The sequence below is a fragment of the Glandiceps talaboti genome, chromosome 8, assembly GCF_964340395.1.
Source record: "Glandiceps talaboti chromosome 8, keGlaTala1.1, whole genome shotgun sequence".
In the NCBI taxonomy this organism is placed as follows: Eukaryota; Metazoa; Hemichordata; class Enteropneusta; family Spengelidae; genus Glandiceps; species Glandiceps talaboti.
The window spans coordinates 18,711,339-18,735,221 of NC_135556.1; the positions used below are offsets into that span (position 1 = coordinate 18,711,339).

Here is a 23,883-nt window from a genome sequence, read left to right on the forward strand (position 1 = left end):
CTGAAGCACATGTATTCTATTGATACATGGATCCAACCACTGGTTCTCTCAGAAGATGGAAATAACTTGATGTTATTCCCCAATATTTTTCTTGGTTCAGCCAAGGGAAATACGAGTGACCTACTAAGGGGACTTTGTTACTACAAGTCGCTATAAGAGTAGTGACAACTCTTGGATCACAAGTATTCTGGCTGAATTAAGATCAACATTGGAGAATAACATAAATTACACCACCGCCAATAATATCAACGAAAAATCATGGAAAGTAATGACAATTTTGAAGTATTTGACTCATATTTTGAAGACAGTAGAACCAGTGATATAGACATACATTGTCAGGAAAAAGATGCACTTGTCATGATATAGAACGACCAGAGTATATTATATATATTGCATATTTTTTGCTCTAAATTTCTTGTACATGGTGTAATATTTTGTAAATGATACTCACCTGCATATGTCTGTGGATAGAACACTGGTCTATTGTCGTTCACATCCAAAACATTAATTCTGACCATAGTAATGGAATCACGTCCTCCACCATCGACAGCCTGCACCAGGAACTGATATGAACTGCCCCTTTCATCCCTATCCAGTAGCATAGTGGTACAAATCCATCCTGTATCACCATGGATTAGAAATTCTGAGGGTGGGGAACTACCAAATCCCTGTCCAATTTTATATGTAATACGCCCAAAGTCACCGGCATCTAAATCAGTAGCGGAAACCTGTAAGAACAATAACATAACATTAACAATATGATTTAAGACATTATCATCATGTATTAACAACACAGCTATGTGATTTAAAACATTATCATGTACCAACAACATGACTATGTGATCTAAAACATTATCACCATGTATTAACAACACAGCTATGTGATTTAAAACATTATCATGTAGCAACAACATAACAATATGATTTAAAACATTATCATGTACCAACAACATAACAATATGATTTAAAACATTATCACCATGTATTAACAACACAGCTATGTGATTTAAAACATTATCATGTACCAACAACATAACTATGTGATCTAAAACATTATCACCATGTATTAACAACATAACTATGTGATTTAAAACATAATCATCATGTACCACCAACATAACTACTAGTATGTGATCTAAAACATTATCACCATGTATTAACAACACAACTATGTGATTGAAAACATAATTATCATGTACCAACAACATAACTATGTGATCTAAAACGTTATCATCATGTGGTAACAACACAACTATGTGATTTAAAACATGATCACTGTGTAACAGATGTTCACTTTATAATATCTATACCATGTAAAAGCTAACAGACAGATTCCTGATATGAAATATTAACAACACCGCAGCTTGTACTCTGAATATCCTGAGGTGATTCACCGGAATTATCAACATTTAAGATATGATTTTTGAGGTCAATGCTTACAAATAATACACAGTCATGTAGTCTAGATCACATATAAACTGGTTTATTGTTCTTGACACTAATTTTGACCAGTGTGATCAAATCGTGTTCTCCACTATCGATAGCCTGCATTAGGAATTGATATAGGCAGCCTCTCACAGCCTTATCCAACAGCACAGTGGTACAAATCCATACAGTATCATTATAACATTATTTTTAAGGTCAAATTTTACAAAATGATACACATCCATACACTAGTTTATGTACGTATACAACAATAACACTACACCACAACACACTGTTTCTAATAGACATTTCCACCAATTCATATAAATTTGGATTCACATTTCATTTCTCGACGTACAAAACTAGTGCTTCATATTTTCCATATCTCAGCTTTTGATAAAACTCTACATATCTCATACTGAAAACAATTTATGGTAATTGTGATTTCATAATAATAAACATAATATTGGTGTAAATGATGATTTTTGAAGTTTTATTTTTTTCATTGAATACTTATTTGACGAAATAAATAACATTAGACAGAGCCTCCCCCTCCAGTTAATTACAAAATGTATGAACCATGAACACTGCAGACACAAATGACAATATTTGTCATTTTCAATCACAATTTTAGTTTATCAACCCAATGCAGTATAAGTAACAAAGATATGAAAAATTTATGATTTTGGAATTTTTTGCAGGCAATTCTACTATAAGTCTGAAATACATGGCTGTAAGGAATTTAAACTTATCACTGATAGTTTAGTTGATTTTGTGTGTGGTTTTTATGTATTTTGGTTTGTCAAAATCATGTGATGCTATCAGCAGAATATTTGAAAAGTAAAAACATCAAAGTACTAACATATTAACAGCAACTAAATCTGCTTTTTTGAATGATTAAAATTTCCAGCCATATGGCAGTTCAGATTTGTAGATAAAGACAAAATCGACTCCTACAAGTTGGATAGCAGGTATCTGTTAGAATGTACATGTACAGTGGTCATGTTTCTAGCCATCAATCATTCCTATCTGCAGTTTGTTCTTGATAACCTCAGAACAAGTACAAACACTCACCAAACAGGTATTAACCAATTTGAATCTATTTATACATAGTTTTTATCTAATCACTAAATTGACAGCAGAATTCACGTACTACTTTTTCATTTTAATAGTGACACTACAGATACACCCATGACATTTTTTCCAACTTTTTTAGAAATGTAGGGGAATCTTTCACTAGTGTGGTTTATTAGATCAGTCTCCACACCACAAGTAATTTTTTGGAATCAAATCTATATCGTTTCTTTCCTCTAAATCGGTTTCAAACCAAAATTAGTTGAAACCGTTCAAAGCAACTTCAGGAAGGTGCTATCGAACCAATTCAAAGTACAGTCTGAAACTGGTTTATCAATCACAAGGACAAACACTGATTTTGAACTGAGTTAATTCAGTTTGAAATAGTTTTGAATCAATTCTGGTTTACTAGGACAACGATTACAATATATCTAGTTGATTTATCATTTAGACCAATTAAAGTATGTTGCCATAAACTTATCTTTCTAATTACCATCATTTATTTCTCAACAACTCATAGATATCTGATAACAAATCAGTTACAAAAAAAGTTCATGTATGTACATGTGTGTTTTTTTTACAATTAACCGTTTCTGTATTATCAAAATAATCCATGCCTCTCACATACTAATTATTTTCCAATTGATTTTCTACAGCAGTTAACTTGTAGAATTGTCTTAAAACATGTCAACATGCGAGAATTTGAAACATTGTAGACCAGTGCAGTGCAGTCTTGTCAGATTCACTTATTTAACAATATCTACAAACATACAATTTTTGACTGCATTCTTTTCTTTATCATGTTCACAATCAACGTAGTGAAAATTTCATAGTACAATTTAAAACATTTATAACATGAATTGAGAAGGAAAGAATCAAATTGAGGAAAATCCTACAATTTTTACATAGTACAGTGATGATATTTTTTAGCGTTAGTATTTTTACAGTCAACAGCCTGACTGTCAACAGTACTACTACTACTGGTAGTATTGACTTCATCAACACTTTATTGGAAAAAAAATTTACTGACTTTACGACAGACAGCAATTTTCTAGTTTTGTTTTAAATGAATGGATATGTAGAAATATAAGTGACCAACATCACATACTGAATTGTATCAGTGATCATCATGATTGGAGCCGACATAATTCAACCACTATTAAAATCCAATATGGCTGCTGTGACTGGGATTTACGCCTAACACCAGGTCCGCCAAAACTGATCTGACAAGTAAAATCTCCTTTCCTGACTACGCTGGGTGAAATGTAAGAAGGTTTGAGGAAAGTAAATTTGCATACTGGGAGGTAAATAAATAACTATTGTTTACTATTGGGGGCTGCCAATCAACATTGTCAATTAGCTTACAGTCCGGCATTTCCTAAATAAGAAGAGAATGCATTTTAGTACTGGTGACTGCCCCCGTTGGCAGCCTTCATATTCACATGCAAAATAAGCAGACTCACTCTCACTATTTATACAAAGTGTAAGTTAGCAGTCTCCAATTACCCCACTTTGAATAGTAGCGGATAATATTCCCGTAATTTGACCAATCTTCAAAAAATACCGAACTTGTTCAATCTTTAAAACTTTTAGCCCATGGCCAATTTTTGTTTTGTTACAAAAAAACCAAAGCAACAATTGCAATATTTTCTTCTGAATTCCACACAATTTAAGAATGACAAGTATTATTAAGGGGAAGTATCTGAAGTCCAGCATTTTGGCACCGTGGTATGACATTATTTCAATCCCTTGACTTCAGCCATGTTGACAAATACTGTGATAAGACTGCTAATCAACCATAACCTGTGTGTTATATGGACTGTCACTCATTCCGTCAAGGATAACAAAAAGCTAGGCGGTTATAATAGAGTGTTTTTCCATTCATTAGCGATGATAACAGACTGTCAGACAACCTACTGAAAAAGCATTGAAAACTAAAGTTATAGATTTGATCTTTTATAAATAGAAGTTCTTGTTTCAGGCACCCTGTGACCTTTCATACACATTTCTGTTTACCAAAAAAAAGTGATATTGAACAGTCCACGGTTTACATTTTCACACCTTCATTTTCTTTTCATTGAATTTAAAACACCCTAACTGATAGTATTTTTAGGCCAAAATACTACATGAGCAAAAGATTTTTACAAACCTTTGATATATTTTTTTGAAAATTTGCTGGAAAAAATTTGAATACATAGTTTGATCTCACCTGACAATAGATGTTGACAACATCACTGAGCGTATCTGCCATGCTATCATTCTACAAACTGTTTACAACATTTCCGTTTTCAGATAAAAACGTTTCTTTATATGCAACAAAACTAAAGACAGAACCCTTGTAAACTACTTGATTCAGTATAAATTATTGTATAGTTTGCGATCAATCATTAGTTTCATCAATACGGTCAGCTTCTTGACTATAGAGTTTTTTTTTACTCCAAAGTGTTTGGGAAGCGAACAATGAACAATATTCAGGTACTCCGCAGTCCAGGAGAGCAAACACGGGCAGCTGACTTTGTTGTGCATGCTTACTACAATGCCTTGTTGGTTGAAATGACCTAGGAGATTTACAGAATCAACAAAGGTGGGGAGGTTATACAATGCTTATAACACCCCATCCCAAATCAACTATCCATTTTTTACACATACCACAAATTGTCCACCCTTAGATGTGCATGAAATTAGCATACTGTGTGCTATAGTACACCTGCCCCGTCCCATCTCATCCTACCCTTAATCATCAACCCAGCCTGCAAATACCATAAATTGTCCACCCTTAATTCTACGTGTATGCTACCCCACCCCCACCTGAATCATCAACCCCAGCCTGCAAAATACCACAAATTGTCCACCCTTAGTTCTGCCTGTGTGCTACCCCCTCCCTACTCTCCATTCCCCTCCCACCCTACATCATCATCATCATCCCCAAACTACAAAACAAATACCACAATTTGTCCTTCCTGTTTGTAAAACATGTTGTTATTTTTCTCTAAGTTTGGGATACTTATCTGCTAATAGTTTGTTAGTTGGGAGACCAGGGTGATTTGTTGATCAGTCATATTGTTCCCATGATGTCAACCTATCAGATTCAATGTTTACACCATATGTATTCAAAAGTGCAATTTTTGCCACGGCTAGAAAAATCAACCTTGCATACTCATGAACTTGTGAATTTAAATAATGAATACAAGTGCAATTGATAGTTTATATACATGAATACTTCTACCATTGCCAATAGAAAGGGAGAGGAAGATCATAATACTGTATAGAGTATGGCATACTTGAAGTGTGTCTCTGACAATGTCTACGGAAAGTTACCATAACATGTTTTGCTTTACTTTTATCGATTAACTTGGACTGCCTCTCAAGTTAAAATTGACAAGTAAGCCTTCGCAGCAGAAGGGGTAGAGATTTGACTAACAATATTAGCCATTTTTGCACTCAGGTCCTGGAATGCAGTATTTAATAAAGTAGTGTGCCTCATCAAATGCACAGGTAGCTCCGAGTGCTTTGTGTAGCATCTCAATTCAACAGGCTCTTTTTAAAACCGAGTGTACCTGGGAACACTGCCAACTTTGGCTTTTAAAGAGAGACGTTTTTGACACCACTGCGGCAAACACAGCCATGTGTACGGTTGTACTTCAAACAGCCATGAAGACCTATTTACACAATTATAGACAATAGTTACCATATTGGATAACATCTAATTAAAACTTAAAAGGTGCATTTTAATTAATGTTCTGTTCTTTTGATGGTAGTTCTGTCTGTAACATCTACCCGTATCTGGGGCCTTGAAATGATTACACAGCAGACTACAGCTTGCCTTCGTGTACATTCCCAGCCAAACCCTCTTACATAATACATCTAACAAGACAATACCCTTACCTGTATGGACTACACATAATATTCAATGATTCGTTTTAAATTCCCACAAATTACTATCATTTTCTTTCCTTACAGCTGCATACATGTGTTATAAACAAAAACGTTCACAATTTTGTTACTTTTGGTCAATTCTGTTCTCTAACAACAGGCGTTGTACTTTCATTTTTTTTTACCTTTTGAAAGTAAAAGAAAATAACCACTGAGAATGGCTGTTCCTTTTTGAAAGCAGTCTTGTTAGAGATAAAAGAATGAAACAACACTGTGATTGGTTATCTCTGACAAAAAACCAATTAGCTATGGTAGTTATGTACAAAAGCTCCAGTATATACATTTGTGTATTAGCTGGGGGTGTTCAATCGTACAAAAAATATCAAACTAATGACCTTGTTTTTTTTCAGATGACATGTCTGTAAATCTCCACACAATACTATTAAACCTGTACTAACCATACCTGAGACCAACAATTCACTGAATATTGTTAAAATACAAATAATTAGAAATTGTACATGTCAATCAAAACGCTGCTTGATCTATCTATAAGTAGTATAGTAACAAGTTGAAAATGTGATTCACTGGGGGTGCTGATTTTTTGGGTGTGAACCGAAAAATCAATTTGATTTGATATCGCACCATAGAAAGTGTACTGCTACACAAATGTGTTTACCCACAGGTGATTCAATACTGTACAGGGTGAACAATATTACAATTTAGTCATTTTATCTAACAAAATAGTTTCAGAGAATGTTCAAATTACAGCTAGTGTACCTTGTAATGTTTAAAGGCATATATATAAATCATGCCTATCTCTTTAACACTAAACACACAATACATTTACCACAAACCTGCCCCTTTTTATTGTCTGTTAGTTTTTGCAGAATTTATCTTTTTCTTTTTTCTTCTCTTTTTTTGTTATCAAAGAGTGGATCTTGTGTATGTGTGAACTGAATATGACGTACTTTACACTAGCGCACTTCCATTCCACCAAATATACATGTAAATGCGGTACAATTAAGCAAAACAATGAATTGTGGGTTTTATACGTACGAGGCAGTCACACGCAATGCTTTGTAGGGTCCCCTCTGGTATCCATAATTCTTTCTTGCTCCACATAAGGTGCAAATTCATTTTGTTTTAAGGTAACAAAGCAGAATCAAGTACGGTTACTTCGAGGTCACACAAATCACACCATTTCTACAATATATCTTTATTTTGACATATTTTTTTCTTCTTTATAGTTTTTGAAACAAAGAAACACTAACACATGTCTCCAGGCATATTAGTATAGATACTGCTTCACTGTGTTTTAGCTACAGTGTTAATGACATGGGGGGTAAGAGAAAAACAAACAGTTTGTTTAAGATATACTGTTATCACATACTGATGTCATGTTGGTGAACCTATGCCACCGTTACATGATTGATAGAAAATCAAAAGATGTACTGTGTGTTGAACGTACTCTATGTAAGCGCTGCATGCTGCGAGAATTGGGATATTACAAAGTCATCGTAAGCCATCTGCCAACACCAATAATTTGAACACCAAATCATGCACTTTTTTAAAAGAAAAATAAAGAATATGATAGAATTTATAATCTGCTCTTGATCCTATAAAGCTGACAATCAACACAAAACCTCAAAATTACAGTAAAATCTAAAGATCTATGGAAATGTTTACCACCACCACCACCACCACCACCACTACTACATGTACTATCACTGCCACCATCACCACTACACTGTAGTGGTGATGGTCCATCATCCCACCATCATCATCACCCCCACCTCACCATCACTGTCATCATCATCACCATCACCATCACCATCACCAAACACCACCATCATAATTACCACCATCACCAACACCCCTTTACACTGAACATAAATTCAGTGTTCATCCATAATAGATAAGTTTACATTGTACACAATCGTGAATTTACTATATTTTATAACTAATCATAATTCATGTCTCTACAAAATATCACTTCTGTGAGGCCAATGAACTATCTCTCCAAGTTTTCAAACCCACCTATTACAACACTCAACTTCCATTTTGTTATCTATATATCTGAATTTCCCTGGAAGACATTCTTTCAGTTTGTCGATTATCCGGACAATACATCTATCTGTTGTGATCAAACCCCAAAGATTTTGTCACTTTATAGTGAATAGTTCTTTCACTAAACAGTGTTTGTCTTCTCACCAAACTGAAGAGAGAAGGTCACCACATGAACCCTCTACACATGTACAATATACAGCTTGGTATAAAAGCTATTGCCTTGGGCCAATCTGCACTGTCTCACACTCACCACCACATCTGTTCAATTCTTCAAAAACATACATATTTTCTGAGTGAAAAAATCCACAGATGAAGCCTCATATGCAATCTTACTTTCCCTATAAGTGGTCAGTATTTCAATACTCTCTTTACTATATTCATGGAATAGACCCGTCACGATATTTTGATAAGCTTGAGAGTTAAACCAGTCCGCTTCTATACGTGACATAAGGTTAAAATTTTCATTTATTATTTTTTGTAACTTCTTTCAATTATGACAAACTCTTTCCTACCTCATATAATCTTTTTTTTCTTCTTTTTTTATTGCAATTTAATATGTTAACTATGAAACTCTCTTCAACACTGAAATAAATCCATAATCAGCGACAAACCCACAAGAGTGCAGGTGGTGGATGCTCTTGGCTAGTACTGAGAGTGAGGTAAATAAAACTGAGATCAGAAATCACAGAATTGATGTTTATTTTACATCTGCTTGCTTTTCTTAGGTCAAAATTTTGGATTAAGTAATTTTATATGACAACAAGAATCACTTATTAAACTTATTGTACAGACCACTTTTTGAGAAGTATCTGAAAGCATGTTTACAAAATTACTGGCCTTGTGTTTGAACATGAACTTCATCAAACTATAGGATTAACACAAAGCTAGAGAGAAAGAAATACAGGCCAGTCGAGTCCATAGTTCAAATATTTTGGTAACCCGGAGGCATGCTTTTCGTTTGTGATTTGAAACAGTTCAAGCGATATAAGAACTAGAATTTATCGAGAATCAATTCAAATTCGCAACCCGACGGCATTTCAAATGTTACATGCCATGATGCTGTACCCAACAGCACTTGAAACAGAACATGTCATGAACAAAGTGAAAAGTGGGTTTTGGTGTTAAAATGTAGCATATAGTTTTATTTCTAATCCCCTATTTAGGTAAAAATCCAGCTGTGTGTTCTTCAACACAATGAAGAGGGTTCAAAACTGCCCCATTGTCAGTACAAGACTTCCAATTTGACAAGCAATAGTAGTCATCTGATATTTCCTATAAAACGACAACAAAGCGAAGTGATGACCAAGACAGGCGAAGAATAAAACGCAGCACTCGACAGCCTCAAGTCTGACAAGACCATTTTAAAAGACACCTGACAGGCCTTTCTCTCAAGATGTGATTCACCTAAATTCCTTCTGATTTGCCATCTCCTAATTCATTGCACAATAATCCCCTAAACTATGTCACTTAAAAGCTAAAGCGTTCAGAAAACTGCGCTACACGGCAAACACGTAGACAAGTTAGTCTCCCAAAACTACCAACAGCACCAACCTTTACGACCCACAAAGTCACTGGGAACAAGTTTCACAAAATGTTGAATGAATAAACAGGGAGAGTTTCCAAACCCAAATTTATTTCACATCTTATTTCAAAACCACTAAAGAAATGAAAACACTAAGCTGCTTGTTTCTAACGGTCCAAAATTAGACCCTTCCTGCTTAGTACACGTACCTCACAAATTCCTGTCTGTATTCACTTTCCACGGATTATGCTAAAAATGGCTGATTACCTTACTATGACTTTTTTGTTTTCATCTTTCAAACGCAAATCTTTCTCTTTTTTTTGAATACAGAATGCAGAATTCTTATAGAATTGTAATCTGAGGGTGGGGTGCTAACTCAAAGGGCAATCTGTCTATTTACCCAAACCAATTCAACATGTTTACAAATCAACCCGGGTTAGATGAAAGGTGCCCAATATGGTCTATTGAGGCCTACTCACCAATAAAAGAAAAGACTGTTTTTGTTTTGGGTTCCACTGACAAAACCTATTGTGTTCATCAATTAACCTGACTAGATAATCCACTAATCTTCTTTCTCTAGCCAACTATTTCATGCCTATTCACTCCAAATCAACGTCAAAAAAACTGAGAGATTTGTTTGTTGTAGCCTGAATGTTTTCCTGAGATCAGAGGAAAGACAATGCTAATAACTGCCAGTATCACTTCATTACGACAACTTTTTGTTTAATTTTAAATAAAAGTCCACTTTGGCTTTGTAACAAGTACCTTTGGAAACACAACTCAACTGAGACAAACTCAATGTCTAACTAGTAGTGATGTAAGAGCTAACTTTCTGTTTAACCACATTTGCATTTGTCTTCATTATTTGTGGTGTTTTTTTTATTTTCTATGACCAAATCAATTGTTTTTTTCATCTACATTTGATTCCCTTAGTATCTACAAACTATGATTGACTTCCTTTTTCTACACAAACCTGTCCAACTTTCCAAAAATTGTGTACAAAGCTTTTAAATTCTAGATATAATACAATAATGCCTGCTACTTAGTATCTTGCACTGATATTCACAGACGGGGGAAAAACTACGTACATGCATACAACTCAATACAACTCCTTTGTATCTATCGGCACAACGCTTCATCATTACCATATGCCGGGCATATGATTCATTCAGTACATAACATGTTTCACCACTTGGAAGACTATTTATTGTGTTGACATAAAAAGTTATAAATAATGAACTGATTAAAATTAAGATCTTCTTGAGCTACTAATGCACTTTATTAACTGTATCCACTAATTGGTAAGTGTGTACATATTGTGATCAGCTGCCTCCTACTCAATTAATGATGTAGCAATAGTTTAATTTTTTAATCATACTGTGATAAAAACACTTCTAAAGTCCAAATTGAACCTTTTAAAATACATGTCAACTCTAATCAACGCTACAGAAAACATGCTCCGATGACTGAACTCACTCTGTGTTTCTTTCGTAACAACACAGCTTCGATCGCTCTTGTACATGTGTAGAAACATGTATCTATGGACATATTTTGGGTATTCTGTAAGTGAATCTATTTATTTGTGTTTCTAATTGCAGCACCAACTACTGAGTAATCATTTTCATCAGGCTACTATCTGTCTACCTGATATCTTTTCTCACTTTTTCATTTGACATTATAATTGATTCAATATGGCCATTTCGCTTCCAAGGATTTTCTACCCCAGCATGATAGCACAGACGGACAGACAGACTGGCGACACACGTGAAATGTACACTTTACCACCACCCAACCAGCATCCGATACTGTTTTTCATCTCCCTTCAGACCATGGATTCCTTCATCAAAGTATGTAAGACTAAGACAGCGTAGGAATCTACATACAGGTCAGATTTTAACCACTGTCTCCATGCAGGAAAGGGCTGACCTTCCTTCATGGGACGGCCATGTACGTGTATGTAGTAACGTATGTAGAAGTAGCTAATGTCTGTAGCCATAACTAAACCAGTCACAGTGGGTTGTCATTCCATTGTAATATATGGTGTCTGCACATCTACAAAGCGATCTATCTAGTTCACAACTGTATATTGTAATTCTATGCATTGTCCGGTTCCTTTTTATTACAATTTTAACGTAACTCGGGCATTTTCAAACATAAACATTCAGCCACAATTATTAGCTATTGATATTATCTTTAACCACATTCAGAGACTGTCGCCATGTCATGTCGTTACTTTATGGACTTCTTTTATGAATGCGGACATCCTTCAACTCTTTATAGAAGACAACGTTTCGTGTGTATTCTGTTTGTTATTGCTGCAACTGGCTTGGCTTAGTCTGTAACTCAATAACTTACGTACAAATACCTTGCAAGTACATTTAAGACGTCAGGCTATCAGAATCAACTTGAAAAACTTATCACGAACACTATAAACAGCTTTCTTTTTTTCACCAAATCGGAAAATCTTTGTTAATAGTGAAAAAAGACTGAAGTAAAAAGCATACGCATAAAGAGCAGTAGCATAATGTAATCCTGGGTAAACACAGGTGTTGAACCAACTCTATGTTTGATTGCACAATACACCTACAAAAAATCCCCCTACCTCCAAAACACAGGTAATCTTTGACCTAAAAAAACAGAGGCTATGACCACTTCAAGCCTTTGTAGATAAATGCATTAACCCATGGTGTGCCAAACAAGAGCATCATTTGTTAAAATCACAATAACAACTACAGTGCTGAGTCTTTCCATAATAGAATTTTTTCCTATCATCAAAAACTGCTCGAAAATCATATTACAGCAAACAAAGAATTGCCATAATTTTTTTCTCCTTAATATTTACTATTTTCTGTTCACTGTATGAGATAACATCTTAAAATCATAAAGCTACACAGACAGTGCACCCCTTGAGACAAGAGTACCACTTGAAAAAAAAAAGTTCAGTTCATCAACCTTTATCATCTGTGATGCAAACGAACGCACACAATTCCCAGATGAAAGAAACTGAACCAATATAAGATAAAGTAGAAGCATATTTTCTAGGCGTGCATTTGATGAAGGAGATTGGGTCAAAACTTTTCCCTCCCAACTGTTTTTTTTTTCATGTATCTTTGACATGGAGTACCAGAAAGAGGACAAGCAATATGACTCTATTGTGAATAGAAATGAATCTATTGTGAGTGAAATGATTCTTTGTTTATACTTGTGTCAGCAAACCACTTTCAGCCATTACAGCCAATTACTGTGTCAACAAATCATAAATAAATACTAGTATGTGACTATATACTTCTGTGAACTCAGTTTGATGTTGGTACACACTAACAGCAAGCAGTACACAATGGACAGTGACAAACTGTAGGACTTGTATTGGTAGTGGAACATGACAAACACTTCAAGTTCAAGAACAGCTAGTTTGCTTGTAGCAAACAGAAAGAAATTTTTTGTAATACCATTATGACATACTGTTTGAGATGTCTACAAATCTATCAACAGCAGATATAAAATTATTGATATTTATGCAATCATGAAAGACCAATAACAAAAAAGTGAAAGCACGATCTCGCAATATGTAAAGTAAACTGTAATCATTATGTATGTTTGGTTGAATTGGAGACCTTTGTTACTGTTTGCTGCATGGCTGAAGTTCAAGAGCATGAACTCTGTAGATGAATTGTTCAAGACACTGACATTGGTTGACAGTAATGATATCTATTGACTTTACAAAGTTTTGATAATAATTGACAAAAGACAGCAAACTATTATCAAGAACATGATAAATGTGTTGGTTAAACAAGTCACAGTCACCTGCAAGCTACTTGATTGATTCGTGATAATGATAATGACCATGGGTAGAAAATAGTAGAACAAATACAAGTCTACTTCTTAGTCATACCACTATCCTGATCACTGTGCCTGCGAGTCTCAAGTCTCATCAGTGGCGGTTCATTCAATGACTTAGTAATTGGTAGTTGGATCAATGGATAATCAACTACTTGAGATCTCCTCAACCTTGGTAGTTCACAAGTGCGAGCCAGAGTACATGCCATACCTCATTCTAAACGAGGTGATAATGATAGCACTACCAACAACAACACCCAAATAAGATATAATTGATCTCCGTCTCTGCATCAAGTCATTGTACTTGAACTTGAGTCTTCTAGTTCTCAAATTGTAATAAATCATACTTCATCGTCTAATACATGCTTTTTGTTTACTTTCATGTTAGATATAGATATTAACACCAAACGATGGCACCGAACATCCCTGATTTATGCTGTCTCTCTTTTAGACTTATAAAAGCTAACTTTAATATATCGCTCACCTTGACTAACAGTTCATTCATAGGGCATACATAAACTTTCATGAGTACCGAAAACACCCCGTGGTCTTAAATACACGGTCAATAACTTGTAGCCGAAAAACAGGCTGGCCGACTTACTGTCTCTGTACACCTATCAATCTGACATTTATTTGTATGTTTATACAATGGTCCATTCTGTCTGGGACGTCCCTATAAATCACTGTGGTGAACTCTAAGGCTTGGAAAAAATGAGAGATATTCCTACACACCCTATTTCTTACACTAATTGTAGTTTGAGTGTCTAACCCAAATAATACAACAAACAAAGCTGTAACAACCCCCCACATTTAGTACACCTGGTAGGTATGGATAGCAAAAACTTACAATCATAACCATCTATTGTTTAATTTCAACTGTCAGCTTTGTAAATGGACTTGGACTTGAACTTGATATTACTGGCCTGTTCAAGTGCGCAAGGACAAAAGCAAAAATTTTATCTGAATATTTTTTATGATGGGTATCTTTTAATTTATCACATTTGATTGATATCTGCATCCCCTGTAGTTGTTATAAGACCTGTCCCCATGTGGACTTTTGAATCAGTTCAAAATAAAATCACATCCACTAGTACTGGTTTGAACCAATTTAGTTGAATTAGTTTGAAACCACTGCCACCTCAGAGGGTTGGTTTTTGAACTAATTCAAAGTAAACTGGTTTAAAACCGACAGAAAGCAAAGGTGAATCCAGTTTATTTATAGGGACAGCAAACAGTTTTAAACCGATTTAACTGAATCAAGTCAGTGTGTATCCGTTTTTATTTGTTTCAATTGGGAACAAGACCATTCTCACTAAAAGAGCATTCCACTCCACGACATCATAGTAAACCACAGCCTCTTTTAAGGCACCGACCAAGACAATCAAGAGACAGGCAGGATACATGTCACGGAAGAAATAACAGCTCTGGTTTGCAAGAATGCTCCACAATAGCACAGGACAGTGTCAATCCATTTGAAATTTGAGTATACACCTTTTTGATCAGATACTCAGATCATGTTTGCCTGGATGTTGATAAAGGGTTCACTGCTCTGTAGCTTGACAAGACAGATAGTGATCCCATGCCATGAATAACTGTCTGTAAGTGACTGTGAAGTAATGAAAACAAAACCCACACTACAAATTAGCAAGGCCTTCAAAAATCCCACCATGTTTTCTTTATAACTTTAAGTCTATTAATTCCTGACTTTGTTCTCGTTTTCCTGCAAATTTTCTTCAATGTTTTAAAAATTCCTGTTATCTGTTTATGAATGGATTGGAACGCAAGATGTTTTCATTCCTAAATATGACTTTGAACAGATCGGGAAATTTTTCAGTGTTGAGAGGAAGGGTCTCGAACACTGATATTCATCTTGAGCGACAAAATTCTTGCCTGTCAACTGGTGCTAGCACTATCTTCTCACGTTTCAACATCGAGTTTGTTGTACCATACTCCCCCCTGCGACAACAAGAGTATCTGCATCACGGCTCTCGGATATGTTTGTTGTTTCCTGCTGGCCCAGACTATGATTCGCTGGGACAACAACTTCCGAGGTAGCCATTACGACTGCACTAAATTTGCAATCATTGCCCCCTGAAAAGACGATCCTTTTTTATATAAACTACCACATCTCTTTTTTCATACATTAACTTTTATATTGAACATTTTGCAAAAAAGGAGTAAATATACAAAAAAATCTAATAATTCTTGAAAAACAATAATTACTTTTAGCAGCTAGAGAACATTACATGGCATAGTTTTGGCACCTTTCAGAATAGTTGCAATTAAACATTTTCATGAGGTTGTTCCACTTGATAAGTTTCTATTTGGACCACATGGGTACAAAGCTATTTTTATCCCAACATCCTATATTCAGGCGCCATCGAATACAAAGCTGAGAGAAAAAAAATTCACCCCGTACATTTATCTTGACAAAGTCCATACATCTCAGGATTGACATTTTGAGCCTTCATTTTGTTGTCATCATTCAACAAACTTTCACGATACATCACTGATTATACCAAATGATTTCATTCTAGCAGGCTACTTGGCTTTAACTTATCGAAGGAAAACTTACAACACTAACAGCTTTACCTTGTAAATACTAAAGGTGGCATACAATTACATCAACTTTGATCTTCACGAATTCCAGCGCTGCCCCCACAGTATCAAAGATTAATACTGGCCCTACTTTATCATTTATATACAGTAGTAATATAACCTTGTACACTTCACTGTAATAATCTCATACATTTCTCTCTAACTCTGCAACTGTCAGCTTTCATTGCATTACCCACCGGGCTAACACTCCTACTATCCGATATCAACTTGAGGACTTGGTTCTCTCCAGAGTTTTCACTTGATTATTGCATTTCACAGCCAGGGCCAAAACAGCATGCATGCGCCATAATTTATACTAATATCGCAAGCTGATATTAGCAATTTGAAACTTGCATGACTGGAGAACCAGCGGTATTAGATAAACCTACTATACAGTGCATGCCGTAAAAACATATCAGTTTTTTGTACGATTTAATTTCCAATCATTCCCCTGTACATGTATGCATGCACACAGTAATGCACTATCACTCTTTCCAGAGAAATGACAGGTTCAAATACCAATCTTTCTCTCAGAGCCTGACATCTCTATAGATCTTTTTGAGAGACTACCATTTAAAAGTGCCCTGGAGGACTTCATCTTGAATTCCATGTGATGTTGAACTTTCACACATCACAAGTAACATATACTGACACAGGTGACATTGTTTGGAATACACTGTTTAAACTAATTTCCTTACTGTGATTTTCTCAACAGACCTAATTTCTCAGTTCAAACAAATAATGCCAAGTGACAATCAACAGACTGCAGCGTTATCTTCTGGGGGAAATCATCTTACCTCAGGGTGATTTGTAATTTCCCACAGACCAAGATAACATGCGTTGATGTATTCACATCAAAAAGTTGACCATCAAAGTATACTAATGTAGTAATGAAGTAGCTATTCTACTACTAATGATTCAAAGTGGCTGATATCAAAGAGAAATGTACATTCTGTCACGAAACTCTTAAATCTGTTTATTTCATATAGAAAGTTCTTTTTACAGGGTGCTAAGTAGGTGAAATGTATACACCAGTTCCCCTAGCATGTTACTAAAAATAAAATACCTCCTCCTCAATAAGCACAAGGGCAAGAACAAAAAAGAATAACAGTAGTAAATTATGTAAATTTTTACCAGATTCCTTTCAATCTGTTAACGATATGTTAATCTGAAAACCACCTTTGATGCACCTTCTCAGTATTTATACACTGTCAATGGCAAAAACCAAGAGTGGGAAGTTCAAAGTGAACATTTGTCCCAAATGTGGTCATCGGAATAACTAAAAGGAAAGTCAAACACAGCTCCAAAAAGTACAAACACAAATATTTGAACTAGCTCAGTATATTTCCATGGCATTTCCCCTTTCAAAGAATGTTTATGGAATTTGACTAAGTCGCCTTGGCCATATACACTCTGCTGTACAAATCATCCTGCCCCTACCCCACTGTCTGCCCAACTAAATATTTGTTTAATTAATTGAGAGGTGTTCTGTGTACCATGGCTGGGTTCAGTCCTGATTAATGACTATGTATGTACCTATACCAATAAACACAGGTTTCAGTCGCACATCACTGACTGTCCATAAAAGGTGTAAATTTAACTAAAAATTAGATTTTGCAAATTGTAATAAATTAGCCTAGAAAACACCAGTTTTCCTAATACACTTTCCATTTCAGGTTCACTCAGTCTTTCTTCCTGTATTAGAAAGTATATACCCAGTACCAAAAAAAAAAGATCATTCTCACTATTATATAAAACCCATCCGTGTTTCAAATCTTAACACGGAAAGTTCTCTGAACTAAAATGAATTCAAACTTACAAATATTGAGTTTACAACTTTTTATGACTGTGCCATATCTGAACAACAATCTGACATCACACTGTTTTCCAAATACATACGCTTCTTTCCTAAATTTTGTATTTCTTGTACTTTTGTCCAACTTTTCCAAAATCTGATTGTAAATGTAAAATATTGGGGGTTTTTTACATTATACTATTCATTGTTAAACCATCACAAGTTATCAGTCGTTGAAAACCAATCTGCAATCACAACATTTTCCAAACAGCCCTACAAAACATATTCCAAGCTGTTCCTGTCGCAAATCCCTTCTTAACAACAACCAATAAGCTAGGGCCGATCAGCAATCCAGCGCAACCACAATAGCAGCTTTTGATGTGCTCTTTAACAGCAGAAGTGAATGATTTTTGGAGATTTAGTCAGCAATACTTGGATATGCATAAATAATGAACAACATAACACCTCACAACCTTCCATTGTATGATACCCCTCTTCCATTACCCATAACCACTCCTAATCTGACAGAGTCCTGTTTCTACATGCACGGGAACAAGTGAACTTTACATTTAGAGTACCACTGACAAATATCATGTATCTGCCTCTCTTATACATACACAGACTGTTAAAAGGGTCCCAGGACCTGTCTCAATAATCACATCATACATGACTGCATAATGCAATCTTGCCTACTGCCTGACTATGTTTACAATTTTTACACCCCTTGGAATCACTTTCTAAACACTTATGGACACTTTTATCCCTTCTGACCTGAGATTAATCCTGTGAAATTTCCTTTTTAAACTTTTCTTTTCAGCTGAGATTCCCCATGAAAACATCATAGTCAAAATTTTGAGTTCTTGACTATCTTCACACTTCACAAGTTAGTGTGAATCACTTTTCATTGATTGTAGTCAAGTAGCATAATACTATAGTGCTTGACTCTTCATCGGAGACATTCTTTCACTTTCTCCAAACATATCTTTTCTGTCATGTTCATTTTACTTTTATCCTCCCTCAGTCAAAACCTCATATACGATATGAATAAAATCATAACCAGTTATATTAATAAGGAGATCGTTTATGATATTCCACTCACTAACAACTTTTCGGAAATATGCAACTGTGTTTTTTGCACAGTAACCATGACAACAGGTGAGTGACATAGTTCAGTGTGCATTTTTCATAGAACAGAAAACATTTCCACTTGTATTTTCTATCTGAACTAATTACAATACAATCACTTCAATGGTGTCATGCACTGATTTCACTTGTCACCATGTGCCAAAAACTACAACCACTTGTGCCAAGATGGATGACGGTTTCTTACTAGTTTTTACACCTAAGTCCGTGCAATCTGTCACCTCACGAAACAGTAGCTCTTACAACATGAGACAATTTTGTAGCATATATGAAACCTTCATAAACACATATAAGTTGACACATAGCTGGGTGGGGGGTAATACTTTATATGGTTGCACCTTTAATTTTCACTAATTCCACATACCTCCCTCATTTCACAGGGAAAACTTTAATACTGTATGTCAACCTCTCCAGCACGTTTAGATGGACAGAAATGTTTTAGACATCAAAAATTTGATCTCATTCAACTTCATTTCAAATAAGATATAAAAAAAAGTTAAATTCAAGCTAACAGAGGAGCAGATCCTGAATAATACAATATCTAAGGGCACTCAAATTGACAGACATGTGCATGTACTCATGGAAGGACTTTTCACAGGGAACGTTTAAAGTGTGGACTTTTGGAGGTAGATTTAAAGAAATCCAAAGTCTTTCTCTGTTGACTTTTTAGAATCGTGCAGAAGTCTGATAAAATGCATGGTTTCTCATAATATATTTGTACTATCTCTTTTGATGCAGAATCCTGGTAAAATGGCTTTTTATCTACTTTGAACATTGAGATTTAATTAACACTATTAAGGCATTACCTTGTGTTGACAGTCAAACAACATAATGTTGAAACTTATCGGAAACACTAGCTCAGAGACTTGTCTATATAGCTAAATGTACTGGGGCAAGGACATTTTCAAGCTAGACTCTGTCTAAGGCTTTGAGCTAAGAAAATACCAACAAGACATTTTGTACCAGTTTGTAATTTCTCTCTTTAATAATATCAAAAATATGATTCTACTCTGGATTAAATTGAATGGAACAGAGAAAGTCATCCTACAACACAGGAACAGGTCAGTATCTCGTCCACACCCCTACAACACTGACTAGTATCTCGACCACCCTCTAAGACACTGACCAGTATCTCGTCCACCCTCTAAGACACTGACCAGTATCTCATCCACACCTCTACAACACTGACAGTATCTCATCCACACCTCTACAACACTGACAGTATCTCGTCCACCCTCTAAGACATTGACCCGTATCTCGTCCACCCTCTAAGACATTGACCAGTATCTCGTCCACCCTCTACAACACTGACAGTCTTTTCCTGTGGATTGATAAAGTCTTTCTTGACATACTTAGTGAATTGAGTCCTGTAAACATCAAATCCATTCACTTGCTTCTAGTCACTAAGAGAACCCAATTATGTTAGTTACAATGCATGAAGCTATTTATACCACCACACAAAGCCATGAGAAAAGTCAGTCCTACCACACAATGTAATGTATCATTCCTTAGTGTATCATCACTTTCTTTACATCCTCCTGTTTCTTTGAATTCCATGATGGTGTTGTCATTCTTTCTGTATTTACTGAACACTCCCAAGTGGAAACTGTTTTTACCATCACTTTCAAAGCAGACACGGTTAGCTACAAGTCACTCCACAAGTGATGAAAAACATTGCTACCAGAACATTTTCCCCATCTACTTCATCAAACTTCTTGTTACCATCACTTTCAAGAGCAGACCAGATTAGCTACAAGTCACTCCACAAGTGACGAAAAACATTGCTACCAGAACCTTTTCTCATCTACATGTACTTAATCAAACTTCTACCAGTTGTTACCATTACCTTTTAAAAGTGGACCAGAAGGCTACAAAGTACAAGCCATTCCAGAGAAGTGACAAAAAACATCCCTACCAGAACCTTTTCCCATCTACTTCATCAAACATCTAGCATTTCACAAACTTACATTCCCACCACCTCCATCCCACCCGATCCCACCCCTAAAGACCATAATCCAAGTCTTACAATCAGGCACAGTGTTTGCTAACTTAAAACTTATCTAATGACAAATGTGAAAGGCTTTTCACTGACTGTGCTTGCATCAATGATTAACTATAAAAGATGCATTACATATTAAAAGGGAATGCCACATTCCTAAGTTTTTTAATGGAAGTTAAAAACGGCTTAAGAGCCGTCATAAATCAACTGTCCTGTCCGCTAATACATATATATTTTCATCTCCTTTGATATACAACCTGGTGCTTTGCCACCAGTCCAGTCAGAGAGTAACAATTATACAAGATAACTATAATGTCATAGATAGATTTTGAGTGTAATTAACAAACAATAGAGACCTTCACAGTTAGCTGCTTTTATCCCCTGGCTCTCGCTCTGTTACATGTACATTCTCTAGGGCCAAGTTGTTGTCTTTGTTGCCCCCTCCTAGCACTAAATACTTCTCCACGACACAGAGGTTGAAACAACTTGTTGTTTTCCATGATCTAGGTTCATCTTCTACTGGGGTTTGTTTACCTGGCCTTACTATGCACAAATCAATGGCTTTGGGTTACAATGAACAAATTACGCCTAAAACAAACTCTAAATTGTACACGTTAATTGAAAGACACAGCACCTTCTGGTGGGAAAACGATTTGTTTACATTTCATTGTAGATAGTTTGATGGAAACTTAGCCATTGCTTGTATGTCTCCCTATTAGTGTTATCGTAATAAGGTCTGAAATATCACTGAAAATATAGGTTCACATGCTATGAAGCTTGACTTGTCAGAATCCTTACACTGCTAACCACAACTTCAACAAAACCTTGAAAACCAATCTCTGAACGTAGTTTTCCTTCCAGCATAAACTGCATTTCAGACAATACCCCTGGTAGTGAAAGTTTATTTTCAAGGCATTTGAACACTCCAAATTGCCCTTATACATACTGGTTCACTAAATAAACTTTGAAGTAACAGACCAAATGTATATACTGCCAGTAATGATAAACATCACCTTCTTAGTATAAACTTGTATATTTATACAGCTTTTTTGGCATCATATCAGTATAAAGTCTGGCTGCACTGAACTGAAAGAAAGCCACTGGGGTGGGGTGGGGGAGTATGGAGGTGAATGATAAAGTACAGACATCTTATACTTTTCTGTACAAGGACGAGAACTTAAAAGTTCTTTTGTTGTCTTTTGCAAATTGGTCTTTTGGAATTGACCAAGTACATGTACACACCCATATTACTGCTAGGAATATGAGTAAAAATGTTTGTGCAAGCATGTGTGAAAATTCAATTTAATGTACACTGTATTATAGGAAATCATTGTAGACATCTAAGTCCTAGCCTGGTCAGCTATGGACAGCTGCTTCCTGTGTCCCACTCTAGTATAATGTCCACTTGATGAGAGATGACAGAAAGACTTGCTGGCTGAACACACATCCACATAAAATGTCCCTGTACTAATACTAAACTAAAATATCACTACATAAATTACCATTGAAACAAAGAGATCATTTTTTTTGAGGTTGGAACTGTTGTGTTTTCAATTTCCTCTTCATTTCCATATTTGTACATTGCATACCACAGAGTACTTTGATAATTTTCAGTCTCTACTGTTATGCAAATGACTGTTCCAAAGTGGCACTCTTCACTCTGCTCAGTTTAACTACATGATTGGACCATTGATGGTCACCATAACAACCACATCCTGATAGTGGTAAGATTATATCTCACCTCCATCTCCTTGCTACAAAGTTGCTAATAGTAACTGTAATTGTATTTAAATGGTATAACTGTTAAACAAACATTGTTGGACTTCTTCACACATAAACTCTAAACAGACCCTGCAGATTTTCACCATATTAATAAATTACAGGAAGTTTGTACTGTGGCTTATTTGGGTCCTGGATAAACATTCCAAATGGGAAAATTAGGTATTTGAATCTTTCAGCCAGCCCTGGGCTGAGAATGCTAGATGTGGGTATGTTGGGGCAAAACTTTCACACCTCTAATAATATGCATTTTTAGTGACTATACTATCTGGCTACATAGTAACTTTTATGTTCAATTATTTCAACTTCAAGAAGGAAGTTGTAGATCAGTGGCAATATTTTATACTAGTATTTGATGTGACTGCCAACATTATCCAACATTGTATAAAGTTGTACTGATTGCTAACAACAAAACCAGACAACAGTCTTTGCAGTGAAGCAGAAATTTATGATCACACGTTACTAAGTTTTCAGTGAAAAAAGCCCATCACCATTAGCTAGCTAGTGACATTGATAAATGAACACCCTAGAGTGCAAGAGATCTAAAGAAGCCATTCAGCCATAACCCCACCATGGGGGTAATTTTCTCATTCTCATCTAGCCAAACAGATTAGACTCCTCATTCGATATCTCTATCTTCTAAGTAAACATAACATAAGGTGTGCTACCATTCAGCAAATGTTGGTGCTCATTTATCACCCATAAACACCCGTGCAATGATGGTGTAACTACCCAGCCATATCGGCCATCGTCTAGTAGGACCCTACATTC

General features: G+C 35.6%; 1 protein-coding gene across 1 annotated transcript in view; it reads right to left on the reverse strand.

Moving 5' to 3' along the window:
- The window catches only part of LOC144439293 (protein dachsous-like), a 59,803-nt gene that overhangs the window by 18,867 nt on the left and 17,053 nt on the right, over window positions 1-23,883 (reverse strand). The window contains exon 2 of the mRNA XM_078128572.1: window positions 452-728. Within this exon, the coding sequence (XP_077984698.1) occupies window positions 452-728 (277 nt within the window). The remainder of the gene's footprint in view (window positions 1-451; window positions 729-23,883) is intronic.